Here is a 19,204-nt window from a genome sequence, read left to right on the forward strand (position 1 = left end):
AAAAAAAGAGAGAGAGAGAGAGATTTCTTAACTAGGCATGACTTTACCTCAGGACCTAATTTTCCTTCTTCAGCATCCTCCCAGATGCCTGTCTGATCCCTGAGCTCACTTTTTTCTTTTTCTCTCTCTCTCTTTTTTTAGGGCCACACCTGTGGCATATGAAGTTCTTTGGCTAGGAGTGGAATCAGAGCTGCAGCTGCCAGCCTAAGCCATAGCCACAGCCACAGCAACACCAGATCCAAACTGCATCCGTGACCTACACCTGCAGTTTGCAGCAATGCCGAATTCTTAACCAACTTGGAAAGGCTGGGTACCAAACCCACATCCTAACCTGCTGAGCCACTATGGGAACTTCCTTACTTCTTTCTTATTTCTGTGCATGTCCTGGTGCTTGCCAGCTTAACACTGTTTAACCAGTCTTGCACATTCCACTGCTCATAGATCTTCAGAAGCCCTTGGTGTTTCTTGCTGCTTTGCTGCTCTGATTCCTGTTTGATGCCTCCAGAAACTTAGACTGCCCCCTGAGTCTTTCTACTTGTAATATCACCTTTTGTATTCTCAATAAAATTTGAGTTCTGGCAGTGCATTAGGGCCTATGCTAAGGACTGAGTCTCTAACATAAATGCTCCATTAAGGAGCCCAGAATTTGATAAAGGAAATGGCAAGTAAGCAGGCAATTATAATGCCACATGGTAAGTGCCATGATATCTAAGCAGAAGGTATGAGGGTAACACAAAGTAGGGGCACCTAGCCCAGCACCTAAGGGGATGTTCCTAGAGCCAGCAAAATCCACATAGTCTAAGCCAGATAAAAAAGGATGAGAGTTATTCTATGCTAAGGAAATAATGTTAATACGTGCCATGAGCCATAAATCACAGCTCCTCTAGAGAGCTGCAGGAGATGTGGGAAAACTGAAGCTGGAGAGGGAAGCCAGATCAAGATCACATAAGGCCTTACATGCCATTTCAAGGTGATGGGAGTTTATCCTATCAGTGAAGGGAAGTCATTGAAAGTTCATACATAACATGGTCAGATTTATATTTTAGAAAGACTGGCACAAGTGTGAAGAATAGCTACTTCCCTGAACCTGGCCCACAATCTTGTCTGCCCTGTTTTATCTTCCTTTGACTCTGAAGAGCTCAGATCCACGCCCCTTTCCCATCCATGTTCCCAAACAAAACTAAGGATCAGAATCTGTTTGAGACATTATAAATAAATATAAATTATTTGACCACATTTCACATTTCTCATGGCAGCAGAGCCTGGGAATCTCTATTTTTTTTTTCTTTTTGTCTTTTTGTCTCTTTTTTAGGGCCACACCCGTGGCATATGGAGCTTCCCAGGCTAGGCGTCTAATCGGAGCTGTTCCTGCTGGCCTATGCCAGAGCCACAGCAACACAGGATCCAAGCATCATCTACAACCTACACCACTGCTCACTGCAATGCTGGATCCTTAACCCATTGAGCAAGGCCAGGATCGAACCCGCAACCTCATGGTTCCCAGTCAGATTCGTTTTGCTGCTACAGAACTCCAGAATCTCTGTTTTATAAAAACTCCTCAAGTGATTCTGGGGCAGTTGGACTATGGATAGAATTTGGGAACTAACGCAAATTGTCACTGTCAACACAACACAAATGTGTTGATACACATCAGCAATGTACTGGCTTACTGAATTAGACTGGAAAGGGCTGGAGCAGGGCTCACTCTAAAGGTCTTCCTCCTACAGCATTTATGTCTCTACTCAGAAGATAAGTCCCTTACTTGCAACTCAAGTTCTTTCTCCTGTTCTTCGAATAACACATAAGAACCTTCATATGACCTATTACGCAGCATGATCTGGCTCAACGGCCTCACCTCTCAAGCTACTCTTCCCTTTACCTTGTACTAATTATTAATTTGTTATAGAGAATGGATATCGATATAATTTATTCCCCAATTTCTACATTCTCATCTAAATTATAGATAGATATGCTGTTGGGAAACTTTGTGGAATGATAAAGATCTAGGAAATGACTTAGGAAGAGAAAAGGGACTGCTGATCAAAGACTCAACTGAGTTAAAGACCATATATCTGTATTCATAGGAAAATTATGTTATTTCCTCCTAAAATTAAGGAACCTGGGAGCTCCGAAAATGGACAATTGTGTCAATCATCTTATGAGTACTGGCAAAGCAGAAAGTCAAGAAGTAAGAGAATAAGGGTGATAGTGTAAAAGAAACAGAATATTCCTGGGATAGACCTAAAAGGAAGATTCAGTTAATTTGCTGCAAGACATATACAGAGGATGAAAACATGAGTATTCTTGTTTTGTCAAATTCAGTTTGGTACTGACTCGCCATTTTATTTAATTCTGGTCTCTGGCTTCTTCATCAACAATGGTTCCAACTCACATTCTGTTACATTACCCTAGAGCATCTGTGAAAAACGTACTGCACCTAAAAGGTGCCAGTGGCAGAGTAAGTGACATAACTTTCTAGGACATAAATGAAACTACCTAGCTAATGTTATATCAAGATAGTAAATGTTTTATAATAACTTTTTTCCTCCTAAGTTTCCTCCTATGACTTACAAACATGACTTTTATGGTGATAGCATATCCATGCAAAAGACCTTCTTTATTTAATTGATTGCATTTCATAGAAAACTTGATATATATCAAAATGCAAATATGTCCTTCAATACAAAGATATTAGAGTGTTTTAAATAAAATAGCAGTTACATTTAAATATTCTGTTAATAGAAATTAAATTACATTTTGGGGAAAGATTTTAGATTATTTTTCATTAAACCAGTGCCTTAAACTAATGCGGTTGGTTCAATTGTCAGGTTTATCATTTCCTTTCTCTTTCCAACCTACATTCATATGAGTCAAGGAAACAGGAGCAGCTGTAATAAAGTAAGTTGTGTTGGAAGCCAATGCCTAAAATTAGATTATCAATAACATTTACTTATATGTTCACAGCTGAAATTTCAAGGGTAAAACATTTTTCTCCTGAAAGGAGACACTTCCCCATCACTCAAATGCAGACATCTGTTATCAAATTACATCCATATTACATCACTGGTGGGTGAAACTGACCAAAATAGAAAGTGAAACCACACGCTTTTTTCTACTAAAGCTAAGGACAAAATTAAGTAATGGAATTTTTACAAGACTATTTTGACTGGTTCCTTCTTAATTAGGGGGTTATTTTTGTCTGAGAGAAGCAGTATACCCAAAGAGGAAGGAAGTATAATATAGCTAGCATGAGGGCAGAGAAAGGTGGTCTAGACTTTACCCCACCCACCATAACCTACTCTATAATGCAAACCTTCAGAAACCAAAGTAGTTTAGACTTTGTGCACATTGCTCCCTTTTCTGTTTTGTTTTGTGTGTGTGTGTGTGTGTGTGTGTGTGTACAGCTTAGGTGTATACAAGCAGTTTCTTAGAGCATTTTTCCAGATGTCACATTCCATTTGTCTTTTGGAAAATCCACCGAGTGTGTGCATGGATTTACATAATTAATGGAAACATACACATTACATCAATCATTTCCAAACACTTCCCTTGATTTCTGCATGAAATACCCAGGGGCGCCTCAGAGGAGGGCACCTCCTCCCACACCACTGTGCAATGAAGCCCTTTACCCCCACTGCCGGTCAGGAGCGTCCATCGCTGTGCAACGCAAACATCCACACCGGAATGCACTGCTCTGGAAAGCCTTCCTGCTTCTTCTGGCCCAGCACCACCAGCCCACTCTTCCTAAAGAGGCTCCGGAAGATGTCCATGTCCCGAGTCACGCTGCTATCGGAGAGATCGAAGATGCAGCCTTCCCGAGCCACATTGTCCTTCAGTATGATGATGCCGTTTTCTTTCAGGCCATCTCGGCACCGGCAAAGAAATGCAAGAAGGTCTTTGTCGGTCAGGTACCCTACAGGTGCAGACAAGTAGATGGAGAAGAGGACGAAATGGTGAGTGGGGAAGGAGGGGAGTAGGAAAGACGGAACAACTGGAAGGCTAAAAATCAGGAGCCCATTTGTTCACTCATTCATGAATTATTTAATTGCCTGATTGTTCAGTTGCAGGAGGCTTTGAGAATTTAGATAAGAGGACAGGTACTCTCTTTGAAGGGCACTCTCCATAAAACAGATATTATCCTACCTAATTTATCTACCTCCCAGGCATGAGCTAATTGATTGCCCATTACTTGGGTTCCCTCCATATCCCCTGAACAGCCCAACTCTACCCTCAGTCCTCTCTGTCTCCTACACAGACACAAGCACGGACACACTAGGACCAAAATCAAATTCACTACTGTCTCATTTCCTGGGGATTTAAATCTAAGAAAGTCTACTTTTGCCAATAAATGGGAATAAACTCTTTTTGACACCACTTTTTAAAGTTCTTCAGATATTTAGGTTTCTTCTAGGATTTAGGTTAGTCCAAAGGCACTCCATCCCTAAGGATGGGAATTGTCAGACTTGCTCAGAAGGGGAGAAATATGGAGGACCAGAGCTTTTGGGGGTGTGCCCATGATACCTAAGGTTAACTAAGGCTTCTAAGAACAACCATAGCCAGATCTCCCTTTGTGTGCTTGCTCCATCTCCACAAATGCTAAACTTAGCCCCGGGTGTTGTCCTCTCTATCTGGAATGGGAAAAAAAGGCAAATGTAACTCCATGCAGGACTAACCAGAGACCCACTGAATCCAGATGACATCGTATCGCCCCAGTGAGGGTGTGAATTCCTGCAGGCTTTGGCAGTGGTAGCTTTCTACCTTGTCCCCTTTGACCTGCAGGTAGTTCTGGGCTTCGAGGAGGAAGGATTCCATCATGTCCACCAGTTCCACGGTGTTGAAAACCGGCAACAAGACATGCTTGCTGACCCTTCCTATCCCAGAGCCGCAATCCAAGGCACAGTCTGTCCCAGCTCTCCCGGGCCCCTGCAGAAAGGCACCTTGTGGAGTACTTCAAGTACAGACACTCACCCTGAGTCTTGGACACTCAAATACCTCTCTAAATAAACTTTATTTGGATCTATTTCATAACCCTTAAATGCACTATTTTCAGTGTACCATTCAATGAGTTTACAAATGCATACAGGAACTATCACAATAAAGTTATAAAATATTCAATTACTTTTTTAAAAAAAATCCAAACATTTCTAGTTTTTGCCTTCTTTAGTTTATCCTAATGAAGGTCTTTAAAAGAATTTTCAAAATGGAATTTTAGAAAATAGTGTCATAGGTTTGAAAACTTGGTAATTTTGTCTTTTAAAAAAACCCCTAAAAATGGGCCATTGAAAGCCCTGTGAAAATAGAACACTGTTAACAGTAAATTTGGGTCAAGCCCACAGCTAAATGGATGTGCACCATAGCTTACTGCCTTGTTTAAAAAAAAAAAAAAAAAAAAAAAGGAGTTCCCATTGTGGCGCAGCAGAAACGAATCCAACTAGGAACCATGAGGTTGCGGGTTCGATCCCTGGCCCTGCTCAACGGCTTCAGGATCTGGCGTTGCTGTGAGCTGTGGTGTAGGTCGCAGACCTGGCTTGGATCTGGCATTGCTGTGGCTCTGGTGTAGACTGGTGGCTACAGCTCCAATTAGACCCCCAGCCTGGGAACCTCCATATGTTGCAGGTGTGGCCCTAAGAGGACAAAAGACAAATAAAATAAAATAAAATAAAATAAAATAAATAAAGATAGGGAGCAAAGCAGTGAGAGACCCTTTCTGAATTTTAAAATTACTTTTCACATTCATGCAATGAACACATTTCAGTTCATACTGGGATAATTGAATTTTTTTTCAAAACTAATTCCGGGGGCTCTGAATTATCTACCATTCTTGTATGGAAGATTTTTAGGACCTGAGCTGAGGAAATGCTAACTGTTCCATTCTCAGGCAAGGACTTCATTTCACATTTGGCCCTCATGGCATGCAACACATTTATGAGGATAAAACATGGTTGCAGCAAAGTCCCACTTCTCTTTTCATGCTAAAAATGTTCTGCTTTTGTACCAGATGGCACAGATTTACTGGGCACAAAAGCCCTTCAAAATTTTAAGGTAGATATGTGCATTAAATTAACTCATGTGAAAGATGGAGAAGTGGGAGGAAACCAGCCAATGAGAGCATTCTCAAATTTGTTTCTGTAGGGTAATATATACAGAGACATACATGTATGTATGTATGTATGACTAGTGTATAGCTATGAGATTATATATGATTCAGCTGGTCTAAATTAGTTGCTCACAATTTGGACAGCTGCTCAATAGGTTTTGCATTAGAAATTACAGTAACAAGATACTTGAAGTTGTCAATCAAGATCTTAAGGAGAAAGCCTACTCTTGATTTCTCAGAAACTAAGGATTTTTTTTTATTTGATCAAAAGGTAAAGTTTGAGCAGAGAGAAACGTCAAAAACGCTGCTTTCCAGTCCACTCAAAAGGCCTTCCTTACAGCAAGAAAGGTACAATGAAGTACAAAAAGTGAAGCAACTGTAGCTTCTTCTCAAAGGATATAATAACCATAATTTATTGACTGCTTCTATATAGTAAATTCTTTGCCTCTATAATAACTATAATAATTGAAAAATTCCACAAGGTAATGATTATTCTCTAAGTTAGAGATGAGGTTTCTAAGTTGACTTAGATTTCTAATACTATACAACTAATGGCAGACCTAGAATTCAAACAGCAAACTGTGTGAATCCAAAGCCAGTTCTACCTCAAAGCTGTCACCTCAAGCGCCATAACACTGATTCCCTTCGCATTACCTACCAAGAATTCTAAGGTTTCATTCAGATTTATCAGGAAGAGGTCTATGATCGACTAGTGATGTCTGCCTTGATTATGGGAAGGGGAAGTGGTAGTACATATGCCATGTGTTTGCCATTCCTACTTATATTATGCTACCTCCCTCATTCAGATATTTTAATTTAAACTAAACCCATTCATAAAAAGGCCAAGGCTAAAGTTTTATGTTGGGAAAGCCATATAAGTAGCACCTTATAAGTAAATGTATAACATAAACAAAATGGGGGAAACTATATGGAGATTATTTTAAGTTACTGAAAATTACTTCAGTAGAAATTTATATGCTCAACTAGAGATTCTCATTATAAGTTTTTCTTATCATTATTTGGCCTTAAAGCCTCTGATCATGTAGCTCACATTATGGTAGCAAGTGGTTTTAGAAATTGAATCATGGAACAATAAAGCAGAGACCCCAGAGATCTATGCCAGAGGATTTCAAAAAGGTTATTAACAACTGAACTCTCTTTTTTTTCTCAATGAACAAATCAATATGAAGTTTCTTTGGTTAAAATGAGGCAGGGCCTCACCCACTCACCCTTCCTATGATTCTCCCAATTAGCCTTGAAGGAGCTCAGTAAGACTCTAGAGTTTTAAAACCAATCATGTCTAATTCCCCTACTTTTTCAGATAAAGAAATTGAGACCCAGAGGGGTAAAATATTTGGAAAAGAACTCCCTTGAAAATTCTCACCCTCTGATGTGTATTTTTCACCAATTTAGATGTGTGATATTTGACTGCAGTTATACTTGAAACAACATTCATTTTCAAATGCAAAAGATGCCTTTCACTCAAATCCTGTGCCCCTTAGCCTTTCAGCCCTACTCCTAGTTCTCTTTATTCTATATCACTTTGAGTAGTGGGCATTGCCTGTCATTGCTAGGCACCAAGTTTCCTCCCCTGTCTCTCGTTCACATGCCGTTCCTCTGAGAAGAGATATTTAAAGACTGAACTCAGGGATAACATCCCTAGTCTCTTGGACCCCCTTGCTGCCCATAACTGTGATGGGACTGAAATGTGATGCCCTTCCATGAATGTGACCAGAACTACACCAGTGTGTGATTTCAAAATGAGATGTTTTGTTTGATGATTTTCATTTATTATGCTATCTCCGTATTTATGGACTCATATAAAATAGTAAGATACTTTAGGAATTTCATTTTTGTTTAGATTCTACTTAAATATTTTGTTTTGAAGAACATTATTTTACATTCATTCCAGTGGCATTAAAACTAAAATAAAAGTGCCAATGACACTTTATAAAAACCATGAAATACAAGATATACCCAAATTTTGTAGTCATCAAATCTCTGAGAACTGTTAAAAGATAAATATCATCAAATATGGATTACTTCTTACAAATTTCTACTTTCCCCAATAGAAAACTAAAAGTAAAAAGTGTTATCAGCTATGCATGACATCATCTTGGTCTCATTTGTTTATTTGCTAAAGTAAACATATTTGCAACAAGTTTAAACACCTTTTCCCACTGTCTCGTGTCACTAAGTGTTGAAAGGAAAGCAAAACTTTAAATTAAACAATCTGCCTTTTCCCAGTTGACACAAGGATAAATCATGTCAGATACTCATATTCCCTAACTCCTTGTATCTTGACCTGGATACTAATTTAGCATACTATTAAGGTCAAAGTACCAAAATATCTTTTCTTTAAAAAGACTGTGTTTGTACTTAGTTAGAGGTCACAGCTTCACAATGAGCCTTGTCTGCTAAGAATGACTCCTTATATTTGTTTGAAAAGAGCAGGCTGCTCTTTTCCAACATAAATATGTAAGCACAAGGCTGTTTCCTTTCCCAGGTCCATGGGCATGTGTATGGGCTCTATCTGACCAGCATCCCTGTGGTCAGCCTGGCATTCCACATGGAGTGACAAGACAGCTGGATTACTAACTAAGCTTCTGAAATGGTTTGGGATCAAAGTCAGTCTCACCACGAGGCAAGCAGAAAGGTCTGCTCTGAGACAGACTGAAGGAGAGTTGAGGTCTCTGGTATACACTCACACACACACACACACACACACACAGCACAAGGAGGGAATTTTTTTGCTTTATGAGACAAATGGAAAAAATATGTTGTGGTTAAGAGCAGGGAATGTGGTGTCAGATAGACCTGGCTGGGCATAAGTCCCAGCTCTGTTTCTTACCAGCTGTATAACCTTGACAACTTGCTTAACCTCTCCAAGCCTCAGTTTCCACAACTGTAAAAATGAGAATAATAATAGCACTTACCTCCCAGAATTATTGCCAAGAGTAAATGAGACAGTGCTTCTAAAGTGCTTATCAGAATGACTATCTCTGAAAAAGCGCTCAATCAGCAATTCATTAAACTCAATAAAGTCAGCAACACTGATTTTAAAATATTCCAGGTTAACCTGATCTATAAATAGCCCCAGCCAATTTAGATGTGTGATATTTGACTGCAGTTATACTTGAAACAACATTCATTTTCAAATGCAAAAGCTCCCCAGCTCCTTAGTCCTTTATTGCTACAGCTGATATTCAGATACTTCGTCCCCCCAATGAGTGCTCTATTTTGATCCTATTTTCTGCATTCAGGCAGGGGTGCTCCAGGGAGGTTGGATGAGAAGTGAGCCTCACCTAAACACTAGGGATATTATAAATATTATGCTTCTAAATAGGTTGACAACACAACCCCAAATATTTTTAATGTTTTCTTTATCAGAATAAAATGGGCTCCAAATTTCAAACAGACTTCACAGTGAACTGGAGCAAAACCTGTTTGCTAGTTAGGACTTTGTTCTCAGTAGAACCAACAGCAGCTCTATTGGGTGAATTAAGTCTATTCTAAGAACTGAATGAAAATCCTTAAAATATAATTAATGTATTTTATGAAAGCTGGTTATTATTAGCCATAGTAAATTATATTTATTGGATAACAATTATGTGTACTAAAGTAAGCACTTGACACATTATATTTATTGGATAAATAAATAAATAAATTATATTTATTGGATAACAATTATGTGTACTAAAGTAAGCACTTGACACATATTATCATTTGAGCTTCACATTATCCTATGAGGTAGGTTCCATGGTTATGCTCTAGTCACGGGTAAGAAAATTGAGGCTTAGAGCATTTAAGGAACAAGCCCAAGTTTGTTTATACAGTAAGTAGAAGAACCATAATGACTCTAAAGCACAAGATATTGGCCCTTATGCTCTACGAACTGTCTCCATATGACCTGGAAATGAGGAAATGGAGTTTCACCCAACACCAAGTCTACAAAGGCATCACATTCTTTCAAGGCAATGTCTAAACTACATATAAAATAATATAAAGAGATTCCATTATACTTACCATTTTAAAACTGAACATAAGCCTTCATTTCCTTACCACATTGAATTTTTATTACAGGGAATCAATAAATCACTCCAGGATCCCAAATGGCATGATCTCCCATCAATCACCTGGGTGTCAACTGTTTTTCTATGAGACTCTGGAAGATAAGTCTTCTTAATCCACTAATTGTAATATTAACACTGTTAGTTTACCTTCCCTGAAACATGAGAGATTAGCTGGTGCTAGGAGAATAAAATGTCAAGGGGATAAACCAATCATTTGATGGGACCTATCCTTTCTGAACATCTTAAAACAGGCTTTCATATTAAACTCTTGGCTGAGCCATATGGCTTTAATATGACTTAACTGACAACACAGAAGCATGTGAGCTCAATGTTTGCAAGGACTCTGCCTCCTCATCAAACTGCAGATGGATAACTCACCCCAACAAATTTCCTAAGAAATTCCTGAGAGGCCTCAATATCTGGGTCGGACAGTTCAATGAAATTTCCCATCATACCCTCTTCTGTAGCTGGTACTTCTTGATAGAAAAGCTTAGCTCTGGCATAGAACTGCATCTCTCCATTGATGACTTGACTTGTTAAAGCATACAATTTCACTGCAAATGAAATATTATTAATATTTGTTAATATTTAAATGCAGAACAAGTTCAATCTTATGCATCGAATTTCCTTTTAGAAGCCTACAAATTTGTGCTGTGAAGGAAAGTATATTAGTTTATTTCAGAAGATCTGGGTTTGAGTTCTGTCTCAGTGACCTACTGGCTATGTAACCTTGGGTAAACTTCTTAACTCCTATGATCTTCAGGTATCTCATGTATAAGTCACAATCATGTGGCATTTTCATGATTTAATAACACTCAAGTTTAATTTAATTTAATTTAATTTTTTTTTGTCCTTTTGCTATTTCTTGGGCCGCTCCCGCGGCATATGGAGATTCCCAGGCTAGGGGTCTAATCGGAGCCGTAGCCACCAGCCTACACCAGAACCACAGCAACACGGGATCCGAGCCGCGTCTGCAACCTACACCACAGCTCATGGCAACGCCGGATCGTTAACCCACTGAGCAAGGGCAGGGACCGAAACTGCAACCTCATGGTTCCTAGTCGGATTCATTAACCACTGCGCCACGAAGGGAACTCCTAATTTTTTAAAATCTTATCACTATATTTTAAAAAATTTGAACAGTATTTGCTACAATAGAGTAAAGAATGTCATTAGTTTCACAAGTTTTTCCTTTGAGATCCAAATATTTTATGAGAATTTAATCACTAATCTTTACTTCTAATCACAAGGTAGATTAGAATGGATGACTATTTTTTTCATCTCTTTTTTAAAGCAATTCATATCCAAATATCTCTTTGTACCAACATTACAGAAAATGTGCTAGGCCTCTCTTCTGAAAGTAGAATAATAAAAAAGAAATAAAACATTTATTGAGCAACTATTCTGTACCAGGTAGGACGGTAGGCACATTCATATATGTGTCATTTCATTATTTCAGAATGTGAGGTATGAAGACTTTTTTTTTTTTTTTTGTCTTATGTCTTTATAGGGCCACACCTGCGGCATATGGAGGTTCCCAGGCTAGGGGTCGAATCAGAGTTGTTGCTGCTGGCCTACACCAGAGCCACAGCAATGCCAGATCCAAACCTCATCTGCGACCTACACCACAGCTCATGGCAACGCTGGATCCTTCACCCACTGAGCGAGGCCAGGGATCAAACCCGCAACCTCATGGTTCCTAGTTGGATTCGTTTCTGCTGCATCACAATGGGAACTCCAACATTTATTTTTAGAAAAACCTGTCTTTCCACTTCTGAGGGGTAAATGAGTATGCATTTAAATAAGTTTGTGAACCAAAATGCACTCTTACAGATATAAAATATTTTCATTAGAGGATATTGAGGAGGAAGTGGTAGAAAATGAGATTAAAGGGAAGAACCTCTTGTTCAAGATTGTAGGCTAAATACATGCATTTGTCCTCCCTCCTCCCCAATATTCCCCAAGAATTGTTTTAATAAACTCAACTCATAACAGTGAAGAAAATGAGAAGGGGCCACCAAGGATTCATGATTTCAACAAATTTCTGGAAAACAAAAAGCAGATGTAATAAAGCTAAAGAATTTGCAGCTCAGAATAATTGCAAAAGGAAGTAAGAGTTAATTTAAAAAATATGTCTATGGGCCAACTGGTAAGGCATCAATGCACCCTCCCCAAAACAAAAAGCAGCACAGCTATAATCCTAAGCGGGGGATAAATATATCTCTTCTCTAAAAAATTTTAAAATATGAAATTCCCTTGGGAGAAGTGTATCAATTAGTATTGAGATTCTTGAACACTATGCATTCTGGCATATAAAGAATTCCAAGTACCTCATTTGCTCACACTCATCAGAGTCTACTAAGATATACAGAGACATGTAGGGCTTCTTGTCATCCTTTCTATTCCGTGGAGAAGTATACAACAGAGGAAATTTCTCCACTACCAAAATCATTGATATTGACCTTCACTCCTAACTAAGGATAAGTAATGATTTCCAAACACATGAGGATAAAGTGGCAGTCTGTAAAACAAAGCTAGAGATAAACAATTAGAATTGACCTCCAAAGGAAATAGAAATAATCCAGGAAATGAATGAGAATTTAAACCAAAACTAAGCAAAAATTTCATATTCTTGAAGAGACATGAGAACAGATGCATCTATAAGTCAAAGATAACATGCCAGGAAACTTATTATATAAAGAATAATAAAGAATTCTTAAAATTAAAGTATTGATTACCAAAAACTTAACACTGAGTAAAATCATCAAGACATAATGGAATAGATATGGAAAACAGCAGTAAAATGATTAGCGCTATAAAGACTTAATTCAGAAGGCTCAACATCAAGCTAAATAGGATTCTCAAAATCAGAAAATGGAGAGAAGAAAATTGATTTCCTCTCTGATTTTTATGATTTCCTTCCTTCTGCTGACTTTAGGGTTTTCTTGTTCTTCTTTTCCTAATTCATTTAGGTGCTGGGTTAAGTTGCCAATTTGAGATTTTTCTTCTTTTTTGAGGCAGGCCTGTATTGCTATGAATTTCCCTCTGAGCACTGATTTTGTGGCATCCCATAGATTCTGAGTGGTTGTGTCTTCATTATCATTTGTCTTGAGGTATTTTTTTAATTTCCTTCTTGATTTCCTCACTGACCCATTGGTTTTTTTAGTAGCATGTTGTTTATTCTCCATGTAGTAAGTTTTTTCTCATTTCTTTTCCTGTGGTTGATTTCTAGTTTCATGCCATTATGGTCAGAGAAGATACTTGAAATAAATAGAGACTCTCATATTGAGTGGAGTACGTTAGAATGAGAAAGACAAATACCATATCATATCACTTATATCTGGAATCTAATATATGGCACAGATGAACCTTTCCATAGAAAAGAAAATCATGGACTTGGAGAGTAGACATGTGGTTGCCAAGGGGGAGGGGGAGAGAGTGGGATGGACTGGGAGCTTGGGGTTAATAGATACAGACTATTGCTTTTGGAATGGATTAGCAATGAGATCCTGCTGTGTAGCCCTGGGACCTTTGTCTAGTCACTTATGGTGGGGCATGATAATGTGAGAAAAAAGAATGTATACATGTATGTGTAACTGGGTCACCATGCTGTACAGCAGAAAATTGACAGAACACTGAAAACCAGCTATAGTGGAAAAAATAAAAATCATTATATATAAACAAAGAAAATGGAGAGAAGAAAATTATCAAAGGAATATTAGAAGAAAATTTCCCAGAGCTGAAAGAGATTATACGGTCCAAAAGTACTGAGGTGCATGTATTCAAAAATTCTAATAATTAAATAAAAATCACAATTATACATACCTTTAGGAAAATTCAAACAAAGTGTAATGAGAAAATCATTAAGTTATTTAGAGGAAAATAATTGTTGACCTTCAAGCAGGGTTGCCAGATTTAGCAAATAAAAATACAGGACATGCAATTAGTTTTGAATTTTAGGTAAGCAATGGATAATTTATTAGTATAATTATGCTTGAAATATCACACATTGCATGGGACATACTTACACTAAAAACTGTTGATTATCTTAAATTTAAATTTAGGTGAATTTTATATTTTATCTGACAACTCTATGTTCAAAGGACTAGAATCAGGCTTATAACACAGATCTCATCAGAAATACTGGAAAACAGTGGAGCAGTTATCAATATTCTGAGAGAAAATGGCTTTGAAGCTAAAATTTGTTACCCATTCAAATAGTGAAAGAATATTTAACTACCTCCCCCCCCCATGGATTCATTTGTCAGAAGTTTCTTGAAGTTATATTCCAGCCCAAAGAGGATTAAAATCAAGAGAGGATATGTAATGAAAGACAGTGAAATCCATTGGAAAGACATTGAAATCCCCGGAATCCATTGGAAAGAAACTCAAAATGACAGATATTATCATATTTAGAAATGAATCAGTTTATATTACAAGAAAAAACATAGGTTTCAAAAAAAAAATATCTCCAGGAAGTAGAATGATCTAGATTCTGGGCAATAGACAGTAGGTAGGAAGCAAGGAGTCATTAGTAATATTCTAAGGACAGCATATTTTTAATTTTAATCAACAAAAATAAAAGACAGTTGAAAACTGCAAGTAAGGTATACAATGGTCTAAAAATGTTATGATCAGGATATGCAGCAAACCAAAATATGGCATAGTTTTACATAGAAATGGTATAAGAAAAGAAAATCTACTTAACATTAACTAGGAACATTTTTCTCCAGATAACAAGATTGTGATTTTGGGTGAATGCACTACTTGGCTCTGAATTGAACAATAATTACATTGTCACAAATTTTGATTCTAAAAGTTAAAAATTCAGTAAATGCCACTACTATCAATTGTGTTTCATCTGTGGAGTTAAATCAATATTTCCCAACTTGAAGACATTTGGAGCCAATGTTTGGACTCTTGAACAACCACATATTTGCTAAAGGGATATAGGAATCAATTCCCACATATTTTACCTTCTAGAAACAAACAATATTACAATGTTATATACTATACCTCCCTTATGTATAACATAATAGATTATTATTTTAAAAATATAAATCTTTAAAAGCTATTTATAAATATATAGATGCTTTATTGACATTTTATATACAAGTTAGCTACTGATTGAGAAAATACAACACTAGAAGGGGAGTCCTCATGTTCAAAAACATTGGGAACCACTGACCTACACCAGTCCCCATTGCCTAGCACATGGTAAAGTGTTCTGTAAACAGGTACCTCAATAAATGCTTAAAAATTCAACAGAGATGACAAAAATCAAGCATCGGCATGCCAAAAAATGACTGTTCCAAATTCTTCTGTATGTATCAGAAACTAGGCTAGGAAATCACAGTTCACAGAGTCTTCCCAGAGTTGACTGCTTCTTGAAATCACAGGCAAGCCCCAGCCCAGTGTTCTTATGGATCAAGTCAAAGCAGCAAAGCAGCCACACTCATCATCACTTGCTTAAGTCAACTAGTTGGTGAAGTTTATTAAAACCCTTAATCTGGAAATGGGAATGGCCCATTATGCCAGCAACATTTAGACCACAAGTGAATGCCAAGCTCAGCAGGGGTCAAACTCAATAGGTAAGTTTTTATGGTTATGGGCTTGAGTTCTCATTTTCACCTAATTGATAGGAACATTCCACTAAAAAGATATATGAGGTGTAATGGCCAGCTCCAGGTTCTCCCTTCCTGATACCTCCTGCAATGGTGCCAGTTGATTCAGCTAAGGTAGTCATCAGCCCGTGACTTTTTATTATAGAAATACATCTAGTGGCTGGCTTATTCTTACAAGATTGCAATGTCGTGAAACTTGGAGTAGTCTAAGACAGAGGCTAGACACTCTATTACTTCTTGGTATAATAAGTTACTTATTTCTTGATCTACATTATGAGCTGAGCTCCCAAGAACCTTCCACTGGCTTAATTGTTACATAAATAGAGTACATGTGAATTTGCCCTGAAGAATAAAAATCTTGAGAATTCTCTAAGCAAAATTTTGTTGAGAGCTAAGTGTTTATATTTGTTGAGTACCTCATTTTTTTCTTTTTGTTTTTTTATAGTTGATTATAACTCTTTTAGACTTTATTCCAGATGTTAGACAACTGAAAATTTACCTGAGAGTGTTCAGAGTATGTCTGGGCTGTATTTAAACAGTAAGTTTGAAATTATTTGAGACAGAATATTGGATTAAGTTAGTCTTTTATTTATAAGAGAAAAGAAAGCCCAACTAGGAGAAATGTATGATCGCCCATAAAACAGATTGGTAGTTCATGATTTCTTTATTTAGCCATTGAAAAAGTAATGGCAAAAACTGAAGAAAGGAAGGAAGGAAAGAAGGAAGAAAGGGAGGGAGGAAGGAAGGGAGGAAGAAAGGGAGAGAGGAAGGATGGATCTAGGCACAATGGAATATTAGCTGTAAACATGAAGAAAATCCTGCCATTTGTGACAACATAGATGGAACTTGAAGGCATTATACTAAGTGAAATAAATCAGACAGAGAAAGATAAATAATGCATGATCTCATTTATATGTGGAACCTTAAAAAAAAGTCAGATTTCTTTTTTTGCCAACAGTAAAAGGTGGGAAGAAGGACTTTACCAATGTTTCGGGTAGAATCCAAAGGTCTCCAAAGGTCTGTGTGCCCAAAAACTAGAATTTTGTCATTAATGGGTCTTAAGGATTACCCTAAGAGGCCCTATAGGTTTTATTTCTCCCCTCCTTTCTTTAGGTGTCTGGAGTATCTTGCCACTAAAAGAATGCACCACCAAACCTGAAAGTTTTAGTGGACTTCTTTCCTTTTCAATTGAGGGCTATTTCAGTGTTTCCGAAGTGCTTTCCAGCCTTCAACACAAATAAGTTAACCAAGGGTGGGAGGGAGGGAACATACCCCACTTGAGCAAGGATGTACTCAAGCTGCCCCCACACGTCATATCCCCTCCCCCCTTCAGCTGAGTATCTTCTTAACTCTCTGTTCCTACTAGAGTATTCTACCTGACCCACCATCAAATTTGAAAAGGTCGGAATTCAGGCAGAGGTACTGGGCACAGATCTTCCATAGTGAGACTTTGCATCAGAAGAGTCAGAAGCAGATTCAGCAGTCACTTTCTCTGCACTTTTGCAGTACCTGTGATGGTCCCTATCACTATTTCCACATTCCACAAAAAATATCTGTGTGGGTCTCTCTCCTCTATTTTATTTTCCTTGTACCCTCAGGACTTACCATTACGTTTAATACAGAGCAAGCCTCCTTTGAATGTTTACAGAATAAATGAATAGTGTCCAGCTTTTTGTTCTTTGAATAAGATACAGGTTCAACAACATAGTGAGTGGTTACAGGAAAAAGCCAACATAATCTTATAGGGGTCACGCTTTTTGTAGTTTGTGGAAAACTACAGGAGGATATCTATTCTCCTAATTAGGCACACCCAAATAATTAAAAAATAATAACTATCATTGATCAAATATGTATATATGTACCACATATGCTAAGCATTTATATCTAGCTGAATATGAGATATATTTTTTTCGCTTAAGAAAAAAACAAGGCACCAAAAAGTTAACTAAATTGCCCCCTAGTGAGTGACACAACTGGGATTTAAAACTAAGTCTCTTTAAACCCAGAACCCATATTTCATCCATCCCACACTGTGTATCTGAAAGTCTTTAAAATAAAGGGAAATTTTCTGGTTCTTCATTTCCTTTGTTTGTTTGCTTGTTTGTCTGTCTTTCTAGGGCTGCTCCCGCAGCATATGGATGTTACCAGGCTAGGGGTCGAATTGGAGCTGCAGCTGCCAGCCTACATCACTGCCACAGCAACACCAGATCCAAGCCCTGTCTGCAGCCTACACCACAGCTCACAGCAACATCAGATCCTTAACCCACAAATGAGGCCAGGGATCGAACTTATATCCTCATGGATACTAGTCAGGTTTGTTAGCACTGAGCCACAATGAGAACTCCCTGGTTCTTCATTTCTTTAGGGTGAAAAGTGATCACCCTAAAGGGTTTACATCACAAAGGTAACAATACACAGGTGGAAAATGTATCATTGTACAATGAACTGTGCAATAATGCCTGCCACAGGGATGAAACCAATTTGAAAAAATGCCAATAGTTTTATGCTGTTTCATTTGGAAGTTCCAATGGTATTATAGAAAATGTTTTTATTAATTCTAGTTTTTAATTTTGACAGCAAAGTCATAACTATTGTTCTTAATTTCCTCCTAAGAGCCTAATTCTTCTAAAAAAGGGTAAGTTAAGTGGGATTACTGACCATTAGTGGGTACTTCCTATATACCAGGCGTTATGGTAGGCACTTTCATATTATCTCTTCACATTATTTCTTTAAATCCTCACAATGACATTACAAAACTGAGATTACAATCATCATTTTACAGCTAAGTAACGAAAGAACTAGGAAGATTTAGCAATTTACTCAGTATTATACAGAAATGACGTGTCATAGCCAGGCCCTAACCCAAACCTATTTAAATGCAAAGACTTTATTTTTTCTGCTAAACCCATAGAACACTTGTTCTAAATGTGAAGTTAGACTAAGCCTTTAACAATGTCCAGGAGTAATAGATTCCTTTGCAACATACAATTAATAAATATTCATTGATGTCTAGGTACTCAGAAATGTCCTGTGAATAGTGCCAGAAGAATTACTGAGGGTTTAGCTTATACGAACTACTCAAGTTGGGCCATATAAGGCCCCTGTGGCACTGGTATGCAAACTGGAGATTTATGTGTTTTCCTGTTCTACTTCCAATTTGTTCACAAACAGCCATCTTTGGAAAATTCATTCATTCCAAGTCTCTAGTTGAACTTGAGCTGGTATAACTAGATTATATGAACCTACTCACTGGCTTTCTTATCTTGTTGATTATCTCAATAGAAAGCCAGTACTTCTCATAGACTGTTTTATATTCCTGTCAATTCAAAATTTTGTTAAAACTTATATTCCTCTCCACATTAATCAAGTTGCCATTTTCATTGGGAGGTAGCATGAGTTTGTGATTAAAA

The 19,204-nt window shown here is 37.6% G+C and overlaps 1 protein-coding gene across 9 annotated transcripts in view; it reads right to left on the reverse strand.

Moving 5' to 3' along the window:
- NTMT2 (N-terminal Xaa-Pro-Lys N-methyltransferase 2) overlaps nucleotides 1-19,204 on the reverse strand; it is a 76,751-nt gene that overhangs the window by 842 nt on the left and 56,705 nt on the right. For 2 of the 9 annotated variants that reach the window (XM_085020515.1, XM_085020514.1), the window contains exons 2-5: nucleotides 10,549-10,724; nucleotides 8,949-9,002; nucleotides 4,674-4,923; nucleotides 3,630-3,913 (exon numbers count right to left, since the gene is read on the reverse strand). In XM_085020515.1, the coding sequence (XP_084876641.1) occupies nucleotides 3,642-3,913; nucleotides 4,674-4,923; nucleotides 8,949-9,002; nucleotides 10,549-10,724 (752 nt within the window). In that variant the 3' untranslated portion in view covers nucleotides 3,630-3,641. 9 annotated transcript variants of the gene reach the window in all.

Source organism: Sus scrofa, chromosome 4, assembly GCF_054392235.1.
Source record: "Sus scrofa isolate SSC_HxYL_T2T_F1_AM1 chromosome 4, Sscrofa_HxYL_maternal_Yorkshire_Landrace_v2.0, whole genome shotgun sequence".
Taxonomy (NCBI): Eukaryota; Metazoa; Chordata; class Mammalia; order Artiodactyla; family Suidae; genus Sus; species Sus scrofa.